Below are 21,007 nucleotides of genomic sequence, written 5' to 3'. Positions count from 1 at the left end.
GAGCCGGGGAGAACTTGCCAGGGAATCCTCTGTGTTTGCAGGGTAAGGTCTGCCTGACTCCCTCGTGCTGTCGGCCCCGCTCACCGTCTGTGTTTCTAGGCTCTCCTGGCCAGTGGAACATCTGGGTCGCACGAAGGACCTGGAACAGAAGAGCAGGCTCCCCACACCCACTGCTGGTTGTGGGATTTGGCTCTCTTGCTGTGTCTCTTGGGGAAGCCTCACTCATCCCAACTGTAAAATGGGCTGATGCTTTGATCTGCTGTGCAGCCTCACCGAGAGCGCGTAGGGTGGAATAATATAATAGGCAGTGTGTGCCCATCATTAAGCAATTCATTCATAATTTAACTATTCATTCCCGGGTGTTTCCTGAGGCCCGGCGACCATGACTCACACTTGCGATCCAGCCCCCAGGAGCCCTTGTTGTGCGGCACAGACCAATCATCCTTCACCCATTTATCCAATAAACACCTGAGCCTCCGGGTGCCGGGGCTGGGCACCCTGAGATGAACCAAATCCCCTCCCCACCCCGGAGGATCTCCCTGCTTTAAAGCCCCATACAAAAGAGAAAACGTTAATTATTATTTTGAGTAATAATTATAGCGGTGCTACAAAGGAGCCTAGAAGCTTTGGGAGGATTATGGGCCAAATTTCCTGCCAAAGGAATTTTTGCCCTCAGGTGTGGGAAGTAAGGGAGGAAACACTTTCCCTCAATCCTTATTTACTGGTTCACAGGCAGGCCCCAAATTGATTTGCTCGCTGGAGGAGGAGAGGCAGGGCGGTTACAAAAAAAAAAAAAAAAAAGTCCAAGGCTGAGATGGAGAGCAGAGGGGCCATGTGGAAGTTCAGATGAGGTGCTTCGTCCAGATTTATTGGGGGTGGGGGTAGTCTGGGAAGGCTTCCTGGAGGAGGCAGCATCTGAACAGATAACTCACTGAGGGATGTATGATGTTACCAGGTGAAGAGGCGGAAGAAGGACATCCAGGGAGTCGTCCCTTCCAATGCTCACCAGTATTTATGGTGCCCTCCAGTGCTAGAGAAACAGCACTGTGTGGACATTGCACAGGTCACTGAGGTGGTGTTACGTGAATGGCTGCTTAATTTGTGAAGCCCAGGGCAGAATGAAAATGCACAGCCACGTATTTAAATGAAGGGGTTGGGGCGCTTGGGTGGCTCAGCACCAGACACTGTCAGCACAGAGCCCAACACAGGGCCCAAACCCACAAACTGTGAGATCATGACCTCAGCCGAAGTCTGACGCTTAATGGACTGAGCCACCCAGGTGCCCCAAGAATTTGCATTTCTTTTATTTTTTTTTTATTTTTATTTTTTTTTATTTTTTTTTTTCAACGTTTATTTATTTTGGGGACAGAGAGAGACAGAGCATGAACGGGGGAGGGGCAGAGAGAGAGGGAGACACAGAATCGGAAACAGGCTCCAGGCCATCAGCCCAGAGCCTGATGCGGGGCTCGAACTCACGGACCGCGAGATCGTGACCTGGCTGAAGTCGGACGCTTAACCGACTGCGCCACCCAGGCGCCCCAAGAATTTGCATTTCTAACAAGCCCCCAGGTGATGCTCTGTAGCTGGTCTGAGACCCGACTTTGAGAACCCTTCTGTTAGAGGAGCGTTAGGCCAATGTGGCAGCGACAGTGGTCGTGAATGAAGGAAAGTGGTGTTGGGCTGAGGGCCGGGCTGAACCTTGTATCCTACCTACAAGTACCTGGCCAGGTGGGAAGAGATGGCCGAATCCTCCTCTTGACATAATTGTGGGACCCATGCCCTGGCTCAGGCCCACTGTCCTTCAAGGGCGCTCTTTTCTGATTTGCACCAAGGCACCATATAAAGTAGAGTAATTCTGGATCTGAAGGGGTCTGATTATATGGGACTTGGCAGGCCAGAATCAAGAGTTTGCAATGGTGACTTTTAAGCAAAAGTCCTGTTTAAAAGCCCAACAGTCCTGACCTGTTCCTGTTTAAGATTTAAGAGCCCTGTGATAAGTGGGAAAACAAAATGTGATATAATGAAGTATTAACCAGTCTTAAAAAGGAAGGAAATTCTGGCAGATGCCACACCATGGATGAACCCTGAGGACGTTATGTTACATGAAATAAGTCAGTCACAAGGACACCAATACTGTATGATTCCACTCCTATGGGGCACCAGGGGCTGGTGGGGGGGGGGTGGATAGGGAGAATGGGGAGTTGTTTACTGGACACACTTTCAGTTTTGCAAGAGGAAGAGAGTCCTGGAGATGGATGGTAATGATAGTTGCACAACAATGTGAATGTACTCAATGCCACCGAAATGTGCACTTGAACGTGGTTAAAATGGCAAATTTTATGTGTTTTCTTACACACAAAAATGATCGCTCTGGCTGCCGTGTGAAGGGACTGGGTGGGGTGCAACGGTGGGAGGAGGCCAGGTGACAGCTGTGGAAGGAGAGAAATGGACAACTGTGACCACCTTGAAGGCAGGGCCAAAGGCGACCCTTCCATGTCTGGCCTGGACATTTGGGTGGACAAAGGATTCATTCTGTAAGACGGTGAGTCTGTAAGACGGAGGGAAGATGTGTGTCCTTGCGAGGCGGGGGTGCAAAAACTTCTGCCGCCCCTCCCCCACCCTGCCGGATGGGGGATGTCAACTGCGCAATCAGATGAGAGTGGGATCAGCGAGTTCCTAGGGGCAGAAGCAGGCCCGTGTGGCTGGAACACAAGAAGCAAGAGTGAAGAGAGGGCAGAGGGCTGGGCCGGGGGAGGGTGGGCCACAAAGAGGGCGATGGTTTTCACCGGTCTTGGGCAACAAGTTCTGATCCAGCCACTGACCACTTGTGAAACCCGGGGGGAAAGTTACTGTTCGAGGTAGGGGATGGCGTCTGGCTCTGGCCCCTGGGCCCCCGAGGCTCGTGTTGAGCGTGCCCAGGCCTGGATCCGTCTGGATACGAAGCTTCGACCCATCTCTTAAGATTTCCTCCCGCTCCAAGAACCACTTTTTCTTCCGGTTCCGAGATGGGGAAACTGAGGCAGTTGCCCTATCCGATGGGGGCACGCCATGGACGTGTGGCAGGAAGCCTCCTCTCCCGACTCACGCAGGAGAGGACACTGAAGTCTGAAGCACTGAGGCTTGCGCCAGAGGAGCCGAACCAGAGGGCCCAGGGCGCCCCCGGGCCAAGCACGTCTACCTCCAACCTGGTCAGCGCCGCCGGGTACTATAGGGGAGGAAACGCGACCCATTGTTAAGGAGACAACCCGCAGGCCAGACAGGCGCAGAACTCTGGCGGGGCCCCTCCTCTCTTATCGCCCAGATCGCCAGAGGATTTCACTCCCGAGCTCCCAGCACAAAACCTCCCCCCACTCAGGACAGCGCAGCCAACGCTCCTCCCTTTCCCTCCCACCGCCTCCCCCGTCGGCACGTCTTCGCAAGCACGGGCTCGCGCGCGAGCCAATGGGAGGCCCTATATACATTCTGGGAAATGTAGTCCAAAGCCCGGCGCGCTGAGAGGCCTTGTTTGCGAGGGCTGATAGGCCGCTGGCGGTGCTCAATGCACCTTGGGAAGTGTAGTTCTGGTGCCGTTAGAGCCATTCGGAGACAGGCGTGCGAGGGACGCCACGGCGAGGGGCCAACGGGACGCGTCCCTTGCCGCGATGCTTCCTGGGAAGTGTAGTTCTGGGTGAGGCCTGTAAGGCGGTGGTGTGGCGTGGAACGGACTACCCGGTCTCGGAGAGTTGGGGGAGGGAGGACGGATGAGTTGGCGCAAAGCCTGCCGGGGCATGGAGTCCCCGTGAGCTTTGTGCGCATGTGCGAAGAGGTGAGGGGGCTTGGGGGGCCTCGTCTGGGAGAGTGAGGTGAGCGAGGGGGGAAGGGGGGCTGGGAGGGGTGGTTGGACGCGCTTTGGGGAGAGGGGGGCTGGAGGCCAGAGGAGGGAGGGATGGGGAGCGGGGGGGGCGAGGGGAGAAGACGGGGACCGAGTAAAGCGGGAGGTGGGCGAGGGGGATGGGAGAGGGCACGGGGGGGAGGGGCTGGGGGAGGGCCGGGAAGTGGGAGGGGGCTGTGGCCCCTGGAGGTGGGGAACGCAGAGGCAAGTGAGCCGCCGAGGGAGGGGGGAGGGGCCGGGAAGGGGGAGGGTCCCCCCAGGGGTGGGGCCGGGGGCTCGGGGGCCCGCCCCTCTGGAGGGGTGCAGGTGGTTCATTTTGCCTCGACCTCGAGCGCGCGCGCGCGCCCAGGAGTTCTGGGAGTCCCCGGGACAAGGTGGGTCCCCTCGCTGCGCTCCCTGTGGACTGGAGCGCCCACCTCTGTGGCTGTGCTCAGGGGAGGAAGTTGGTTAGTGGGTGCAAGATGCCTCGAGGCTGCGTTTGCTGCTGTTGCCACCTGAAACTGCCCCTTCTCGCCCCCCTCCAGTCGCCCTCTTGCGTTTCCTGTTCCCGTTTAGAGTTGGATTTTAATGCGTGTTTGGTTAATAGCGGTGCCCCCTAGCACTCCACAAAGTAGCAGGAATTTCAGCTCTGACTCCAGTTGAGGACTTGCATAGCGCCTAATGCTATTCTCAGCGTCTTTGTTGTCCTTGTATCTTGAATTCCTCCTGCGGTCTGGGATTGGTTTGATTTTTCTCCCCATTGTACAGCCCAGGCTGTGGAGAGTCCGTGTAAAAGGTGCTGTTGTATCTCGTCCAAGGACAGATGGCTGGTAGGTGGCCGAACTGGGATTTGCTGCAGGGCCCTTGTGCTCTGAGTAAATATTTGTCCATTGGACCCGTGGCTCTCCACTGGGGTCGAGTTTGCCTCCCAGGGACATGTGGCAATATCTGGAAACATTTCTGGTTGTCGCAGCTGGGGAGATAGCCACTGGCATCTGGGGGAAGAGGCCAGGGATGTAGATAAACACGTTATGTTGCATGGGGCAGCTGCCACAACGTGGAATTATCTGGCCCCGGATATGACTGGTGCTGAGGTCTGGAAACCCTCAAGTGTACTAGGAGCTGGGCCGCTTCTAGTTCAGGTTCCCAGCAACCCCTGTGGGGAAGAAGCTGTTACACGAGTCCTGTGTCCCAGGTGCAGAAGTGAAGGCCACGTGTCCAAGGTCACACAGTGGGGCACGCAGCCAAGGTCCAGAGCCCATCTTTTCAGCATTCAGCTAGCCAAACGTGCTGTGCAGAGGTGCTGGGACTCTGGAGTCAGAACAGTTCCAGGTTTGAATCCTGCCTCTAAGTGTTCATTTCTCCTGCTCACCATGGTACCCAGCTCACAGGGCTGTTGGGACGGTGGGGTGGGGGCAGTGTGGGGTGGGGGCAGCACTCAGTGGCTGTCTCCCAAGGCCTCCAGGGTGCCTGGTCGGGCAGGATGATACTCCTTGGACACAGACAACAGTGTCACAGATGCTTTTGTAGCAGTAGCAGGAGGCCCTGGACCCTCAGTGGGTGATAATAATTGGTTTACAGGGTGGCATGAACTTGCTTAGCACTTAGTATGTGCTTTCTCAGGGTGGTGACCCCGGGACCCAGAGAAGGGTCCCGCTGGCCCTGCTGTGAGAAACTCAGTGTGGACAGCTGTGGGAACGTGGCTACCCATGACCCATGACTACAGGGCCCTGCCACTTGGTGCTGGGGCCTGGCTCCCTCAGGTCAGATTCCACTCCCTTCGGGGCTGGGGGGGAGGGTGTTTGTCACAGTACAGAAGGCTTCTGTGCATCCTTCGAGACTCAGCTCTGGCCCAGGTGTTCTGGAAACCCTACCCTGCCTCTCCCAGGCCCAGTCAGTGCTTAGATGGAGGGACGGGTAGGCAGGAGGTGGTCCTGCAGAGCCTAAGCTCTGCCCCTTACTAGCTGAGTAACTTCACTCTCTCCACTTGTGAAACGGGGGCCATAATACTCCTTTCAGAGGAAAGATCATCCTGTACGTGTCCTTTGAGTGCCAGCCAGCATGCTGGGCTCTCCTGGGGTCTCTTGCTCTCAATGAAGCTTGAATTCTTGTGAGGGAAAACAGCATACAAACACGACAGCCCATCTTGTTAAACGCTAAAAGGGAATTACTAAAGGGAAAGGTAACTGCAGGGAATGGGGTGTGGATGCTGTGCAAATCGGATGATTTGAGGAGACTCTCCAATGGGGGGGGGGGGAATCACATGGAGGCCTCAAATATGAGAAGGAGCCGGCTGAGCAAGGGTTAGGAAGGAGAAGATAGCAGGTACAAAGGCCCTGGGATAGGACTTGCCTTAGGTCCAAGAAGATAATCGGGGAGGCAGTGTGGCTGAGTATAGAGAGCCAGGGATAGAAGGAAGAAATCAGAAAAGTAGGCGAGGAAGCAGTCAGAAGGTTTGGAGCAGGGAAGTGTCACAACGTGATTTCTATTAAGAAAAAACCCCTTCCTGAGTGTTGTGGTGATTTGCAACTGGAGCGACACTCTCAGGAGCAGGGAGATGCTGCGGGAGCTGTGACAGCCGACCCAGCAATGAGATGATGCCTGTGGTCGGTGGTGTAGTGGTTAAGCGCCAGGGCTTTGCACTCAGGCTATCCAGGGGACTACCTCAGCTCAGCCGCTCACAGCCCGTGTCCATGCAGCCTCTGAAGACCTCTCTGGCACACCCAGAGAACGGGAGTAAAACAGGCAGTATCTCTTGTGATGAAATCCTTCTGACCTGCCAAGACCCAGGGGTCCCCGGACCCAGCGAGGACCTCTCTCCCAAGCCGGGGTCTCTCGGCCTTGGCACTGGACCATTCTGTGCCATGGGGCTCTCGTGTATGCTGTAGGACAGCTAGCAGCATCCCTGGCCTCTGCCTGCTGGACGCCAGAGGCACTGTTCCCCTCCCCCATCCAACAGTGAAAAATCTCCAGACATTTCCAGCTGTTTCCCCGGGGTCACGTCTGGGTTCCCTCCCTCAGGAAGGGGAAAGTGGAAGTAGGGGCACCTGGCTTCCTCGGGGGTGGGGGATCACACAGAGGAGAAGGGGACGATGGACATGGGTGAACTCCTGCAGTCTGCCACGTTTCCCAATTCGTGGACGTGCTTGGGGGCCCATCCATGTATTCCTCCACTCCATCACTGGCTGGGGGCTTTAACAGCAGACATCTGTCTGTCTTGGTTCTGGGGCCAGAGGCCAAGGTCAGGTGCTGGCAGATTGGGTGTCTGGGGAGGACCCGCTTCCTGACTGTGGACGGCAGGCTGGTTTTGTTCTCACAGGGCAGGTGGTGGGGATTTCTCTTCCGCCAAGGCCACCGATCCTGTTGGATGTGGACCTCATCCTCGTGACTTCCTGTCTTTCCCCAGTTGTATTGAGGTGTGATTGACGCACAAGGTGGTGATGCGATGACGTGTGTAGACGTTGCGATGCAGTCGCCACAGTCGGTTCTGCTGACGTCCGTCACCTCTCGTTGGCTGACTTGTTTCTTGTGACGAGAACTCTGGGGATCGCGGCTCTCATGGCTTCTAGCAGGAGGCACAGTCACCGCACACATTAGACCCCCCCCACGACTGACCCATCCTCTAACGAAGCTCGCACCTTCCACCAGCTGCAGCCGGCATTGGTGGCCTCCTCGTCACCTCCCCACATCCCACATCCGGATGTTGTGCTGGGGTTAGAGCTTCAGCGTGACGATTTGGGGGTGGCTTTGCAGTAGGCGTCCCGAAGCAGCTGCCGTTGGGGACGCTGGGGATGGTAGGGTTTGTGCGTCATGCGGGCGAGCGGTTATGACGATGGTGGTGCTCACGATGGTGCCCTGCTCTGCTCACTTGAACTGGGAGGAAGAGACCGCATTGTCCACGGTCACCCCGCAGGGAGGTGACCTCCCCAGGACCGGGATCCGAATGTCCATTCCTTGGGCACCTGCTGTGTGCAGGGCACTGGGCGCCACAAACCCCAGGCACCTTCCCCCGCAGGCCCTCCGCCGAGCAAGATAGGGGAGACTGAGGCACAGAGAGACGCCGCCCCTCACTGCAGGTCACTGGGCTCCTGGGGGTGCCCCCCTCACGGCGACGGTGGGAGGAGGCGGCTGTTTCTAGCATCGCGGGCCCAGCTCTCACCGTGCTCACTTCCCTCCCCACAGGCCCGCTGTCCCTGCGGGGCTCACGACCCCATGGAGGGCCCGTGTCCCCAGCCCGTGAAGCAGGAAGGCCAGGCTGCTGAGGGCCTGGCCCTGGACTCACCGTGGCACCGCTTCCGCCACTTCCACCTGGGAGACGCGCCGGGCCCCCGCGAGGCGCTGGGCCTGCTCCGAGCGCTGTGCCGGGACTGGCTGCGGCCCGAGGTGCACACCAAGGAGCAGATGCTGGAGCTGCTGGTGCTGGAGCAGTTCCTGAGCGCCCTGCCCGCGGACATCCAGGCCTGGGTGTGCAGCCGCCGGCCCCAGAGCGGGGAGGACGCCGTGGCCCTGCTGGAGGAGCTCTGGGTGAGCCGCGGAGGGGGGGGAGGGCTGCTCGCACGCGCGCCCCTCGGCCGCCACCTCCGCGCACCGGCTCGCTTTAGAGACTGGCCTCCCTCCCGCCTCGCCCCTGCAGACCTACAGAAGGAGGCTGGTCTTAGCGGGTAGGAGTGACGCTTCATGCGTCAGCAAGCACACCAGGCAAGCCCCAGGCGGCCGGTCGTGGGGCGGAGAGAGTCCGGCATGGAGAGCAGTGCAGGTGGTCCCTGAGACCACCCTGCCGGTGGACCCTCGTGCAGCTTTGGGGTCTCCCAGAGACCTATGTGGAGCGAGTCAGGAGGAGGACTCCGTGAAAGCCGTCTTGTTTACCGTGCTGGTGATGCTGCTCACGTTGTTGGCAGGAGGACGAGGATGCAGCTTCAGCAGAGGCAGGAGGCACAAGGGCGGGGTCCGGGCAGTGGGAGGATGCAAGGGTGGGTCCAGGTGCTGAGAGATGCAGGGGTGGGGTCTGGAGGAGCCCCACCCACAAGGAGCCTCCGACCTCCCCCTCACATGGCATGAGGGCGGCTGACTCCTCCCCGCAACATTATATGACCACGTGTGTGCAGTCTGGCCGGCTGGAGTGAGGGGTGGCTCCCTGAGCCGTGGTGGTGCCCCGAGTGCTTACTGGGGCTACAGGCACGACCCACCTCGCTCTCCAGCCCCCCTGCAGGGAGCAGGTGCAGCGTCTGAAAGTCACCGTTGTACCTCGTATTGTTGGACCCAGCTGGTGTGGCCCCAGGCCCCCAGGCAGGTAGGATGCCCCAGGGGCTTGGAGGTCACCTCCCCGTGGTGGTTGAGGGCAAAGGTCAGCCATCCCTTTGGGGGAGGCTGCACTCTTTAGTAAATGCAGGGGTCGCCCAACTGGCCAGTGGGCCAGCCCTGCCCCCACCCATCCTGGACCTCTCTGGATGCACAGCCTTGCCTGTCCTGTGCATTGCCGGTGGCCGCCTTCACCACAAGGGCAAGGTGAGGCAGTGGGGACACAGGCCGGGGGGCCAGCCCAGCCAAGATCCTCTACTCCGGCCACTGCAGGAAAAGCCTGCCAGTCCCTGGTTCAGAGCAGCGCTGTCCAGTTAGAAGTAGGACTCAGGCCAGTTCTGGGATCCTGAGCCTTTTAGTAGCACATCAGGAGGGCCAAAGGGAGCCTTCTAGGAGCTCTTCGGGAGGGCTGAAGAGAAACCAGTCGGTTTAATCCTGATAGGTGACTTGGTTGAGCTTAGCATAGCCAGGTTGTGACCCTCTGGGCACGTGGCACTTGGCACCTTTCCGGGTGCTCAGCAGCCACATGTGGCCGCGTGGTGCCAGCGACCCACCGTGCAGAGACCAGGAGGAGAGCAGCCAAGATGAGGGAGCAGCCGGAGCCCAGCCCAGGCTGGCACAGAGGCTGGCGGGTCAGAGGCCGGTGGACAGGGGGAATGAGGAGTTGGAAAGATGGCAGGATGTCGTTGCGAGCGTCTGTGGGGCACTGTCGGGTGCCAGGGACGCAGTTGTGGTCCTTTGTGTCTTCCTGCATCTCTGATACCCTCTCCACCCTTCCCTGGGACGAGCCTCACCCCTCCGTTTCCTCCCCTCAGGCGGCTTCTCTGGGTCATTGTGTCCCAGGGTTGCTTGTGTGTTTCTTCTTGCTGCCTCCATAACAAATTCCTGCAGACCCCGTGCCTTAAAGACGATGCAGACTTACCCACTCAGGGTTCTGGAGGTCAGCGGTCTGACTCGGGTCTCACTGGCTGAAACCAGGGTGTGGGCTGTGCTCCTTCAAGAAGGAGGCTCCAGGGGGGAATCCATCCCCAGAAGGAGGCTCCAGGGTGGGGGGGATCTGTCCCCAGAAGGAGGCTGGGTGGGTGGGGGGAAGGGATCCGCCCCCAGAAGGAGGCTCCGGCGGGTGGGGGGGATCCATTCCCAGAAAGAAGGGGAGGGGGGATCTGTCCCCAGAAGGAGGCTCCAGGGCAGGGGGGTGGGGATCCGTCCCCATAAGGAGGCTGGGGGGCATCTGTCCCCAGAAGGAGGCCCAGGGGTGGGGATCTGTCCCCAAAAGGAGCCCCAGGGGGAGGGGGGATCCGCCCCCAGAAGCAGGCAGGGGAGTGGGGTGGAATCCATCCCCAGAAGCCCCAGAAGGAGGTCCCGGGGGAGTCCGGGGCGGGGGGGGGGGGGGGGTCCGCCCCCAGAAGGAGGCCCCAGGAAGGCATCCGTCTCCTGCCTCTCCCAGCTTCCGGGACGCCCACGTGCTGTGGCTCGTGGCCTTCTTCCCCTTCCTCCGTCTGCAGAGTGCCTCACTTGACCTTTGCTTCCAAGGTCACATCCCCTCCTGACCCTCAGCTATCCCTCTTTCACACAGAACACTCCCATGATGACATGGGGCCCTTCGGGATGATCTGGGATTGTCCCCACACATCAGGATCCTTAAGTCAGTCACATCCTCAGTGTCCCAGCCCTTTTGACACGCGAAGTCACAGAGTCACGAGCTCTGGGATTAGGATCAGGGTGTGGACGTCGTCAGGGGCACTGCTGTGCCTGGCCAGAGGCAGGTGTGTGCACAAGGAAGTGGGGGGTCCTCGATTCTTGTGGAGTCGTGGTTCCCGATGACCCTCCGCTTGGAGGAGGCCTCCCCGTGTGCCCAGGTGTCTTCACCGCCCCTTCTGTGTGTTCTCTCCCGTTCTGGTAGGAGAGCAGGACTTGGGCTCAGAGCCGTCCAGGGCTCAGGGCTCTGGGGTGGCGCCATTTTACGTGATCGCGCTGAATTGTCCACAGTGTCCCTGTGATGCCCTTGCCCCGCTTCCGGTGTGACTCACGACCATTTAGTTGAAAGTTGTGGACAGTGGTTATCGCTAGGGTGTTAGGCCATTGCGGTGACGCTGTGGGAGGTGCAGGGAGAGCTGGCATCTGGGAAACGCCCCCAGGACTAGGGCTGCTCTGGTCTGTGGGTGCCCATCCTTGGCGGAGCCTGCCAGGACGAGTTGTGTGTGCTCGGGGGTCCTGCTGTGTCTCCAGACCTGGCCGCTCATTAGAGCACGTGGAAGCTTCAAGAAACACTCTTGGAGGGTCTCACGCTCACGTGCTGAATCCGTTGTGACAGTGCGAGGAGCTGTGGCTTTGGCTGTGTGTTTCTTTTTTTTTTTTTTTAACGTTTATTTATTCTTGAGACAGAGAGAGACAGAGCATGAATGGGGGAGGGTCAGAGAGAGAGGGAGACACAGAATCCGAAACAGGCTCCAGGTTCTGAGCTGTCAGCACAGAGCCCGACGCGGGGCTCGAACCCACGGACCGCGAGATCATGACCTGAGCTGAAGTCGGAGGCCTAACCGACTGAGCCACCCAGGCGCCCCTTGGCTGTGTGTTTCTAACATTTCCAGGGGGCATATGGTTCTTTCTGCTGTTAACACGTGGTGGCTAATCGTAACCACAGCCACAGGACACAGAGCTGTGCAGTCACCCCAGGGCCCCAAGTGCTGCCCTCACGTCCCCGTCACCCTGGGGCCCTGTGTGCCCGTCACTCATTTAGCCCATCCCCCACCCACCTCCCCTCTAGCAACCCCTAGCTTGTTCTCTATATTTCAGAGTCTTTTATGGTCTGTTTCTGTTTTTATTTTATTTTCCTTCCCTTCCCATATGTTCTGTTTTTTTGTTTCTTAAATTACACATGTGAGTGATACCATATGTCTTTCTGTGACTTATTTCACTTAGCATAATACTCTCTAGTTCCATCCACATAGTTGCAAATGGCAAGATTTCATTCTTTTCCATCTCCGAGTAGTATCCCATTGCGTACATACACCACATCCTCTTTACCCATTCATCCGCCGATGGACATTTGGGCTCCTTCTATAATTTGGCTTTTGTTGATACTGCTCTGTAAACATCGGGGTGCATGTGCCCCAAGTGTGTGTAATTTTAGAACAAGTTGCCAAAATGCTTCCTGAGTGGCTTCTCACTTGGCGTCCCCGCAACCGCGTACGAGACTCCACGCTTCTAAGGACTTCCCCCCCCCCCCCCCCCCATTCCAGGGGGCTGAAAGAAATCCCTACCTGGCTAAGCCAGCCTTGTGGAACTCGTTACTTCTTTATGGTTTGTCTAATGGCCAGAACGTAGACTCTAGGGCGCAGGGGCCTTTGTCTCGTTCACCAGTGCTTCCCTGCTTTCAGTAGTGCCTGGTGCATAGTAGGTGCTCCAAAAAGTGCTTGCCAGCAAGTGGATGAGTAGCCTCCCCGGCCTCCCTCGTCTGTCCTGGGAGAGAAGATTTGACGTGGGCAGCGGTGTGAGGTCTCCTGTCACCTCTGTTGAGGGAGAGCCTGGTCTGTTCTGCAGGTGATGGGGAGGTGGATGGGGCTGAACCGACTTGCCTGCTGTCAGTCACCCGAGTCCGGTCCAGGCACACCGTAGCCAAGGGGCTGGGCATCCGCCAGCCCGGGAAGCCCGGAGGAAAGCTGGTGGGCGGGCAGGAGCGGGGAGGCCCAGCTGTGATCAGCACAACAGGAAACACCCGCCAGTCTGTGCCTCAGAGGTCAGCACTCAGGGGAGTCCTGAGGCTTCAGAGAAGAGAGCACAGGTCCACTGTCAGGCGTGAAAGCCAAGGTCGGCGGATGGACCTGTGGGGCTGGCAGGAAGGTGAGGGGGCGTCGTGGCCGTGGCTCAGGGTGGCTGGCGGGGCTCACCGAGGTGACGCATCTGAGTGCTTAGCAGGACTTGGGCCAGACCCCAGACCCGTGCGAGACGGACGTCCCGCCTTCTTGCTGTGGCCTGCAGGGCCCGTGGCCCTCGCCCCCTGCCCCTTGCCCGGTAGAGCTCAAGTAAGTACACAGACGAGCACCAGGATGGGAAGTGTGGACGTGCACCCCGGGGTCCTGACTGCCAGGCGGCTCAGTGCACAGCCCTCAGGGGTTCCCCCAAGGATGCCCTCGCTGTGACACCACCTGCAAGTCTGGGGATCCCCAGGACCAGCCTGGGTTCCGTAATTCCTGAGAAGGACTCAGGACTTCAGATGCATTTCAGTGAAGGACGTGGAGTCCAGTTAGCAAAGGCGAGAGGCCCGCGGGCAGGGCCCGTGAAGCTCCTCGCCCAGGGGCGCCGTGTGGACGACGCCTGCTCGTGCCAACCAGGGAGGCTCCCCAGACTGCCATCCACGGTTTTTATTGGGGGTCAGCCGTATAGACACAGCTGACCACCTCATGGCTCCCCCTCATCTCCACCTCTCTGGAGGCTACAAGTCCCCGTAAATCCCATTGTCAGCACGGCCTCCCTGTCTCTGCATGCGGCCCTGGGGCCTCAGTATCCTCTGTCACAGACGAAGGTGTGAGTCCCACAGAGTCCCACAGAGGCCAACCTGCCTGAGGCCACATGGCCAGTTAGGGGGCAGCGGGAGGAAAAGAACCCGCAGGCCCTCGCTCTAGATTCTGCTCTGACCCCTGCTGTACAGCGGATACTGAGCCCCCGACGCCTGGCCCAGGGCGTCAGCCTTATCCCCACCGCCAGTCTGCCTGGGTATCTTCTTGTGGACGGTGCTTGGTCTCCGCACGGTCTAGCGTCCGCTGTCCGGGAGCCCAAACCAGAGCCGCAGGACATCCGTAGGGTCCTCCAGAGGAAGCAAGGGCGTTCAGCCTGTGCGGGCCCCAGAACTGCCAGGAGAGCCTGCTGGCAGTGCAGCGTCCTGGGCTCTGCTCACGGCGTGCTGACCTGGCCGCAGTGGAGGCCAGTGAGGGCGAGCACCTGCGGGTTGCAGGAGCCCCGCTGGGGGCCAGGGAGCAGGTGGTACCCCAGATTGTGCCCTCGGACTCGGGGAGATCGAGTGCACCTCAGCCCCTGTGCACCGACCCTGGAGGGGCAGGAACTTGCTCGGGGTCCCACAAGTGGGTGTGTGGCTGGAGGCACCTAGGGACCTAGTTGGTCACGGGTCAAACCCTGACCCCACGCTTCGGTTCCCCCTTATGTCAGGACATCCCCTTTTAGGAAACCCTCCTTCATCAGAGCGAAGGCAGACGGTTTTGCCCTTTGATACGTCCGTTGTTCACTCACTTGGCGTCTGCCGAGGGGCCCGGGCCCTCTCCTGTGGTGGTGGGACTGTGCGGTGTCTGCGGTTCCCATGATGGTTAGACACGGGGCTGCCCTGTGAGCCACCAGTGCCCCTCCTGGGAGTCGTCCACATGGAACTCGTCCCTTCTGTGAGGTCAACGATGGCAGGACAGCGGCATCTGTGACAGCCAGAAAGCGGAAACGACCCCTGTGGGGACCCACCGAACAGATAAACACACGTGGTCCAGCTTCACAATGGAGCGATACTCAGCCACGTGCAGTGGAAGCAGCCACGCGGCTGGGGCGACCGTCACACACACAATGTGGGAAAGGGAAGAAGTCGGTCGAAAGAGACCGTGTGTTGCAAGATTCCATTAATGCGGCATCCAGAACGTTCCTAACACTTTCCCAGCTCCTTCTATGGGGCAAGCATTACCTTGACATGCAAAACCAAAGAGCTTACAAGATAAGAAAACTGTGGGCCAGTATCCCCAATCTCAAAATAATTATATTTCAGGAACCGTCCACCCCCCCCACCCCAGAAAAGTACCTAATTATCGTGTGGTTCTGTGTCAAGTTCTAGAACGTGAAAACCGCCCGGTAGCGGTGAGAAACGCACCAGCAGGTGCGGAGGCGTAATGGGGAGGAGGCGGAGGGATCACAGACGTGCACAAGGAGACTTTCAGGGGCTGCTAGATGTGTCCGCCATTCCGATTGTGATGGTGGCTTCACGCGTGTATACGTGTTGAAATTTAATTGATCGTATGCTTTAAATGTGTGCATTTATTGTACGTCTGTTCTGAGTAAAGCTGTTGTGAAGTGCAGTGTACTGGGGACCAGGGTAGGGCCTGTTCCCAAGTCACACAGGGTCCTAAGCCTGCGTGTAATGGCAGGGATGTGGGCTCCGCCAGGTCCTGAAGGACATGTAGAAGGTAGATAGGGGAAAGGGGACGAAGAGTGGGTTCCAGGCAGAGAACAGAACGAAGAGTAGAGGTTTGAGAGAGCCTGGCACACTCGGGGCGCCGTAAGCGTTCTACTGTGGGGCTCCAGGCAGGACCCTGGCGAGAGCCGGGCCGGGCGCGTGGGCCTCGTGCGCCACAGTAGCAGCAAGCAGCGGGGTGGCACGTGCAGCACCATGACACCCTGAGCTGCACCAGTGGCCGGGAACCAGTTCAGTCTGCCGGAGCAGAAAGGCGACCACGCAAAGTACTCATCCTGCCACCACCAGGCAACGTAGGCGTCACAGATTCCGCACGTTTGAGAAAGGCTTCGGAAGCTTCCTGAAGACTCTCCTTGCTAGGTGAGAGAATTTTAGGCATTACTAGGGCACCTGGGTGTCTCAGTCAGTGAAGCAGCCGGCTCTTGGTTTTGGCTCAGGTCGTGATCTCACGGTTGGTGTGTTTGAGCCCCACGTCAGGCTCCGTGTTGACACTGGTGCCTGCTTGGAGTTCTTTCTCTCCCTCTCTCTTTCTCCCCCTCCCCCTCTTGCTCTCTCACTCTCTGTGTTTCTCTCTGAAAATAAACTTAAAAAAAAAAAGATTTTAGGCATTGCTGACTTCCATCCTAAACGTTACACTTGAAAGAAGTACAATGTGAGAGGTAGGGTTGGATGTGTGGAACTCAGTAGTCAACTGCATCAGCACCAGGATTCTGATCTGTTCCTTGGGGGGCAAGGGCTTGAGAAACATTGACAATAGCGTAAAGGAACCTAAATTAGTCTGAAACATTTTCAGTAACCTTGGTGTTCCTGGCTGGTACCATCGTGCTCAGAAGCGGTCCACCACTTGTGCTGAGAAAAAAATCCATTCCTGATGGAAGAAAAAACTTTATTTTTTTCTTGAGTTAAAGGTAGCTTATGTGTTTCTGTTGTGTATTTTGTCAAGGAGTTTGCATTTTACCCAAAGGGCAGTAAAAAGCTAAGGCAGGATTTAGAGAAGGTGCATCAGTTGTCTGTTGCTACATACAAGTCACCCCAAACTGGGCAGCTTGTGACAACAAACATTTGTTGTCCACAGTTTCCACGGGTCAGGAATTTGGGGCACATCTGGCACAAGTGTCTCAGGTTGTGGCTGAGGCTGGAGGGTCCACTCCCCAGATGGGTCCCTCACATGGTGGCCAGCAGGAGGCCTGGTGGCCGGCTTCCCCCGGAGCTTGTGATAGGACCTGATGACTGTCTGAATGTAGCAGGGGTCGCAGGGGAGAAAAGTAGAGGCTATCGCTGTGGTCTCTCAGTTCTGAGTGTCGTATCTCTCGTTTCAGGGACCAGCAATGAGGGCACCTCAGGATGTGACGGAAGGCTCTGGGGTGGCTGTCGGAAAGGAAGATGGTGTGATGATGCCTTTAGGTGAGTAGCTTACCCCCCTTTCACACTGTGCTCCCCTCTTACCCTGAAGGTGTTCTCCTCCTGCCTGCCATTCATTCGTTCAGTGAACATTCGTGGTGTCCCTGCCGTGTGCCAGGCCCTGAGCTGGGCACCAGGGCTGGAGATGGGTCAGACACGCCCCCATTGAGGGCACAGTGAGTGGGGGGGGTCAGGATAGCAGGTGCTCGGTGACACGCACCAGCTGTTGGCGAGTGATAGGCACTGTCCTGCCAGTCTCCTGCAGCCTGCGTTGCCACATGGGAACGTGGGCACAGTACGTCTACGGTTTTTCCTCAAGAGAAGACAGAAGTGTAGATTTCTAGGATGTTGCCTGATTTTTAAACATTTTTTGTATTTTTAAATACACTGCCGTGCACCAAGCCCACGTCACCTTTGGCTGCCCAGCTGGTACACTCGGCTCTCCGGAAGCCTAGATCTAACAGCAGCAACCCGAGGCCAGGAGAACTCAAGCAGCTTGCCTGAAGCCACACAACAAGTCAGGGCCAGAGCCAGATAGGGATTGGGGCTTCTGCCCGATAGTAGGTGTCTCTGCACCCACTCCACAGGCTGGGGGGAGGCCGGGACAGCACGGCTTGGGACCTGGTGGTTGGCATGGAAGGGTGGGACAGGAGGACCAGACTCTTCAGTTGTGCTGGAACTGTTTTTTGTAAGTTGAGTCATGAGCTGGAAGCTTGTGAGGCAAGTCGGATAGAAACGGGTTGCGTATCTACCTGGAACGCCACAGAGCAGTTTGAAAGCCGGGAGAAAGGAAATGAGGTTCATTCGTCCACCTGACTTACCTGCTTACCTACCCATCTGTCTGTCCACCCAGATACCCACTTGGACGCTGCCTGCTGCCCACCCCCTTCCCCGGGCAAGCAGTCAGCCTGCCCACTCACCCACTAACTCGCTCAACCAACCCCCCCATCCCCCCCACCACCCCCCACTAACCTAGCCGTCTACTCCCTCCTCGCCCACTGTTCACCCATCAGTCTGCCTCCCTACTCATTCATCTGTCTCCCTACTTCCCCTCCCATCCATCCCCCCACCCATCCATCTACACCCTGGACTTCGGATTCATTCATCTGCCCATCTCCTCCTCCTCCGCCCACCCACCTGCTGACCTGCCTTCACCCATCAAGCCCCTCCTCTGTACACCACGAATTTCACATCCATTCACCCATCCTCCCTCATATCCGTGCATCCGTGCATTTATTTGGCGATGACTTTGCGGTGTGTACCAAGCACCGTGCTGGGTACAGGGCTCCTAGGGGTGAATAAGCAGCCTGCAGTCAGCCCTTCTCCCGCCCTGTGGTTTCCAGGCATTAAGCATTCCCCACCCGCTCCAGCGGGGGGCCCTTCATCCCCGGCCTGCCCCTGCCCTCCCCGCCCCCGCCGTCTGCTGAGCCACCTGCCCTCACCCTGTGCCTCTGCCCGGCAGGAGATGCGGTCCCCGGGGCTGAGGTGCTGGCGACGGGGGACCCCCAGGCCGCACGCCCCTACAAGCAGGAGCCCGGCAGCCCTCCGCCGGCCCCGGCGGCCCCACCTGCGCCCGGCCCGCCCGCCTTGCCGGCGGCCCCGGGCACCGCCTCCTGCCCCGAGTGCGGCAAGGCCGCCCTGAAGCCTGCGCACCTGCTGCGCCACCGGCAGAGCCACTCGGGCGAGAAGCCGCACGCCTGCCCCGAGTGCGGCAAGGCCTTCCGGCGCAAGGAGCACCTGCGGCGCCACCGCGGCACGCACCCCGGCGGCCCGGGGCCGGCCCTGCGCCCGCTGCCCGCGCGCGAGAAGCCGCACGCCTGCTGCGAGTGCGGCAAGACGTTCTACTGGCGCGAGCACCTGGTGCGCCACCGCAAGACGCACTCGGGGGCGCGGCCGTTCGCCTGCTGGCAGTGCGGCAAGGGCTTCGGGCGCCGCGAGCACGTGCTGCGCCACCAGCGAATCCACGGCCGGGCGGCGGGCGGCGCGGGGGGGGCGGCGGCGGGCCCGGGGGGCGGGGGCGGGGGCGCGTTCCCGGCCTGGCCCCTGGGGTAGCGCCCGCCTCCCTCTGCCCTCGGTGCTGCCCGGGCCCGCAGCCCCCCTCCGGTGCCTGCTCCGGCTCCTCTGCCGGCCCCGGGCTGTCACGTTGTCCTTTTGCTCTTTCTGTCCCCTCCCCACTTTCGTGTTACGGCTTCAAAGCCCTCCCAGGCCCTCGCACCCTACTCGGTGCGCCCACAGGCCCCGCCTCCCCTTCCCTCCGCACCTGCCTCCCGCCCTGGCGGGAAGGACGCCCGAGGCCCAGGAGCCCAGAAGTGGAGCCTGGATCCGGAGGAGGGCCGAAGGAGGGAGACCCTTCCCCATCTGGGGGAGGGGGGGAGAGGACGGGAAGGGGCCAGTGGTTCCCACAGGACTGTCGGGCTCTGCTAGTTGGCTCCTTGGCCTTGCTTCTCTCTGCGGCCGGAGGCGTTTGATGGACAGATGGCTGCTCCTGGGAGGCGCCGCGGAGACAATTCAGCATATGGAGAGTAATAAAGTCATTGAGTTGTGCACCCCGCAGTCCCAGGTTCTGTTGTGGCCAGGCCCGACCTGGACCCCCACCATCGCCAGGAGGCCGTGGGCACCATTTCCTCGTCCTTGCGCCTGGAGACCAGGGGGAGGTGGGTTCCATCCGGCCCACGAAGGGCCTGGGTGTGGCTCGCCGCACTGCTCTCTTACGGAGGCTGGCCTTGGAGGAGCCTTGGAGGCTGGGGTTCTGCAGTCAGTCTGTGGCTTCCTGGCCGCATGATCTTAGATCTCACGCGCTCTGGGCTCCCGTGTTCACGTCTGTAAGCAGCAGATTTATTTTATTTTTTTTTTTTTTTTGTATGTTTAGTGAAATTTATTTACTTATTATTTTTTTGAGTTTTTTTTTTATTTTTTTTTTTTTATTTTTTTTTCTGAAATTTATTGACAAATTGGTTTCCATACAACACCCAGTGCTCATCCCAAAAGGTGCCCTCCTCAATACCCATCACCCACCCTCTCCTCCCTCCCACCCCCCATCAACCCTCAGTTTGTTCTCAGTTTTTAACAGTCTCTTATGCTTTGGCTCTCTCCCTTTCTAACCTCTTTTTTTTTTTTTTCCTTCCCCTCCCCCATGGGTTCCTGTTAAGTTTCTCAGGATCCACATAAGAGTGAGACCATATGGTATCTGTCTTTCTCTGTATGGCTTATTTCACTTAGCATCACACTCTCCAGTTCCATCCACGTTGCTACAAAAGGCCATATTTCATTTTTTCTCATTGCCATGTAATATTCCATTGTGTATATAAACCACAATTTCTTTATCCATTCATCAGTTGATGGACATTTAGGCTCTTTCCATAATTTGGCTATTGTTGAGAGTGCTTGTAAGCAGCAGATTTAAATGGGCATTGCTAGAGTGTTAATTGTGGGAGGCCACCCATTCATGGGGACCCCTGAATACCGTTTTCAGTAGGTCTGGGGTAACCCAGTTTGCGAAGAGAGGAATCCAGTCTGTTGCTGAGGATGGGGTATGAGCTCGGGGGCCATGGGTCTGGGACCTCGCAGAGGTGGTTGAGGAGGGGCCTGGGTGCGGCTCACTGTTGAATGCAGTCCCTGGGCAGCCTCATCAGGGTGCTGTCTCCCCCACCCCTTGTCCTCATCTCAGTGCAGAGTCCTGGGGTCCAAACCCTGGTGCCTTCCCTAGGAAGGTGCTGGTGCATCTGACCACCAAGACCCAGGCCACACTCCATGCCCTAGCTGCAAGCGGGTCTGGGAAAGTGGCCAGCTAGACTGTCGGGCATCTGTAGCCAGAGGCTGGCTCCACCTTCCAAGACCTGTGAGGCAGGACCGTCCCCACAGCTGAGGCAGGTCTGGGTGGCTGGCAGCGTCTGGGAATGTCCAGCGTGTACTCCGAGGTCTCCGCCCCCGCCTGTGAGTCGGAAGTCCAGTGGTCAGTGAAGGCGGACACAGAGCACTGGTAGCGTGAGCGGCCCGCACACACCTTTGTCACGGTGCCCTCCTCATGGCCAGGGCGCCGTGTCCCTGTGCCCGCTGTCCTCCTGAGGAAAGAGGCCTGGAGAAGGAGCGTCTGCAGCTGCAGGACCTCAGCAGGGCGGTAGGGGGAGCTGAGGAGTGGGGGCGGGGCCTGAGGACGGGGTTCCGGTGCGAACAGCAAGTCCTGTGTCACGTGCTGACATCCACCCTGTGTCACGTGCTGACATCCACCGTCTCACTTACCACCACACCCAACGAGGCAAGTGCTGCTGCCACCC

The 21,007-nt window shown here is 58.6% G+C and overlaps 1 protein-coding gene across 6 annotated transcripts; it reads left to right on the top strand.

The window, feature by feature from the left end:
* The first annotated feature begins 3,569 nt into the window (after window positions 1-3,569).
* On the top strand, window positions 3,570-19,279 carry ZNF444 (zinc finger protein 444). Of its 6 annotated transcripts, XM_047834493.1 has the most exons (6): window positions 3,694-3,805; window positions 7,866-7,926; window positions 8,033-8,374; window positions 16,652-16,736; window positions 18,196-18,493; window positions 18,862-19,279. In XM_047834493.1, the coding sequence occupies exons 3-6, from the start codon at window positions 8,063-8,065 to the stop codon at window positions 19,199-19,201; spliced, it is 1,035 nt and encodes a 344-aa protein (XP_047690449.1). In that variant the 5' UTR covers window positions 3,694-3,805; window positions 7,866-7,926; window positions 8,033-8,062; the 3' UTR covers window positions 19,202-19,279. The 6 variants fall into 6 exon arrangements, with proteins under 6 accessions (XP_047690450.1, XP_047690447.1, XP_047690452.1 ...); XM_047834494.1 differs by lacking the exons at window positions 3,694-3,805; window positions 7,866-7,926 and adding an exon at window positions 3,570-3,667; XM_047834491.1 differs by lacking the exon at window positions 7,866-7,926 and having other exon boundaries at window positions 3,674-3,805.
* Window positions 19,280-21,007: the final 1,728 nt, after the last annotated feature.

This window comes from Prionailurus viverrinus, chromosome E2, assembly GCF_022837055.1.
Source record: "Prionailurus viverrinus isolate Anna chromosome E2, UM_Priviv_1.0, whole genome shotgun sequence".
In the NCBI taxonomy this organism is placed as follows: domain Eukaryota; kingdom Metazoa; phylum Chordata; class Mammalia; order Carnivora; family Felidae; genus Prionailurus; species Prionailurus viverrinus.
This window is presented reverse-complemented; position numbering and strand designations above follow the sequence as displayed.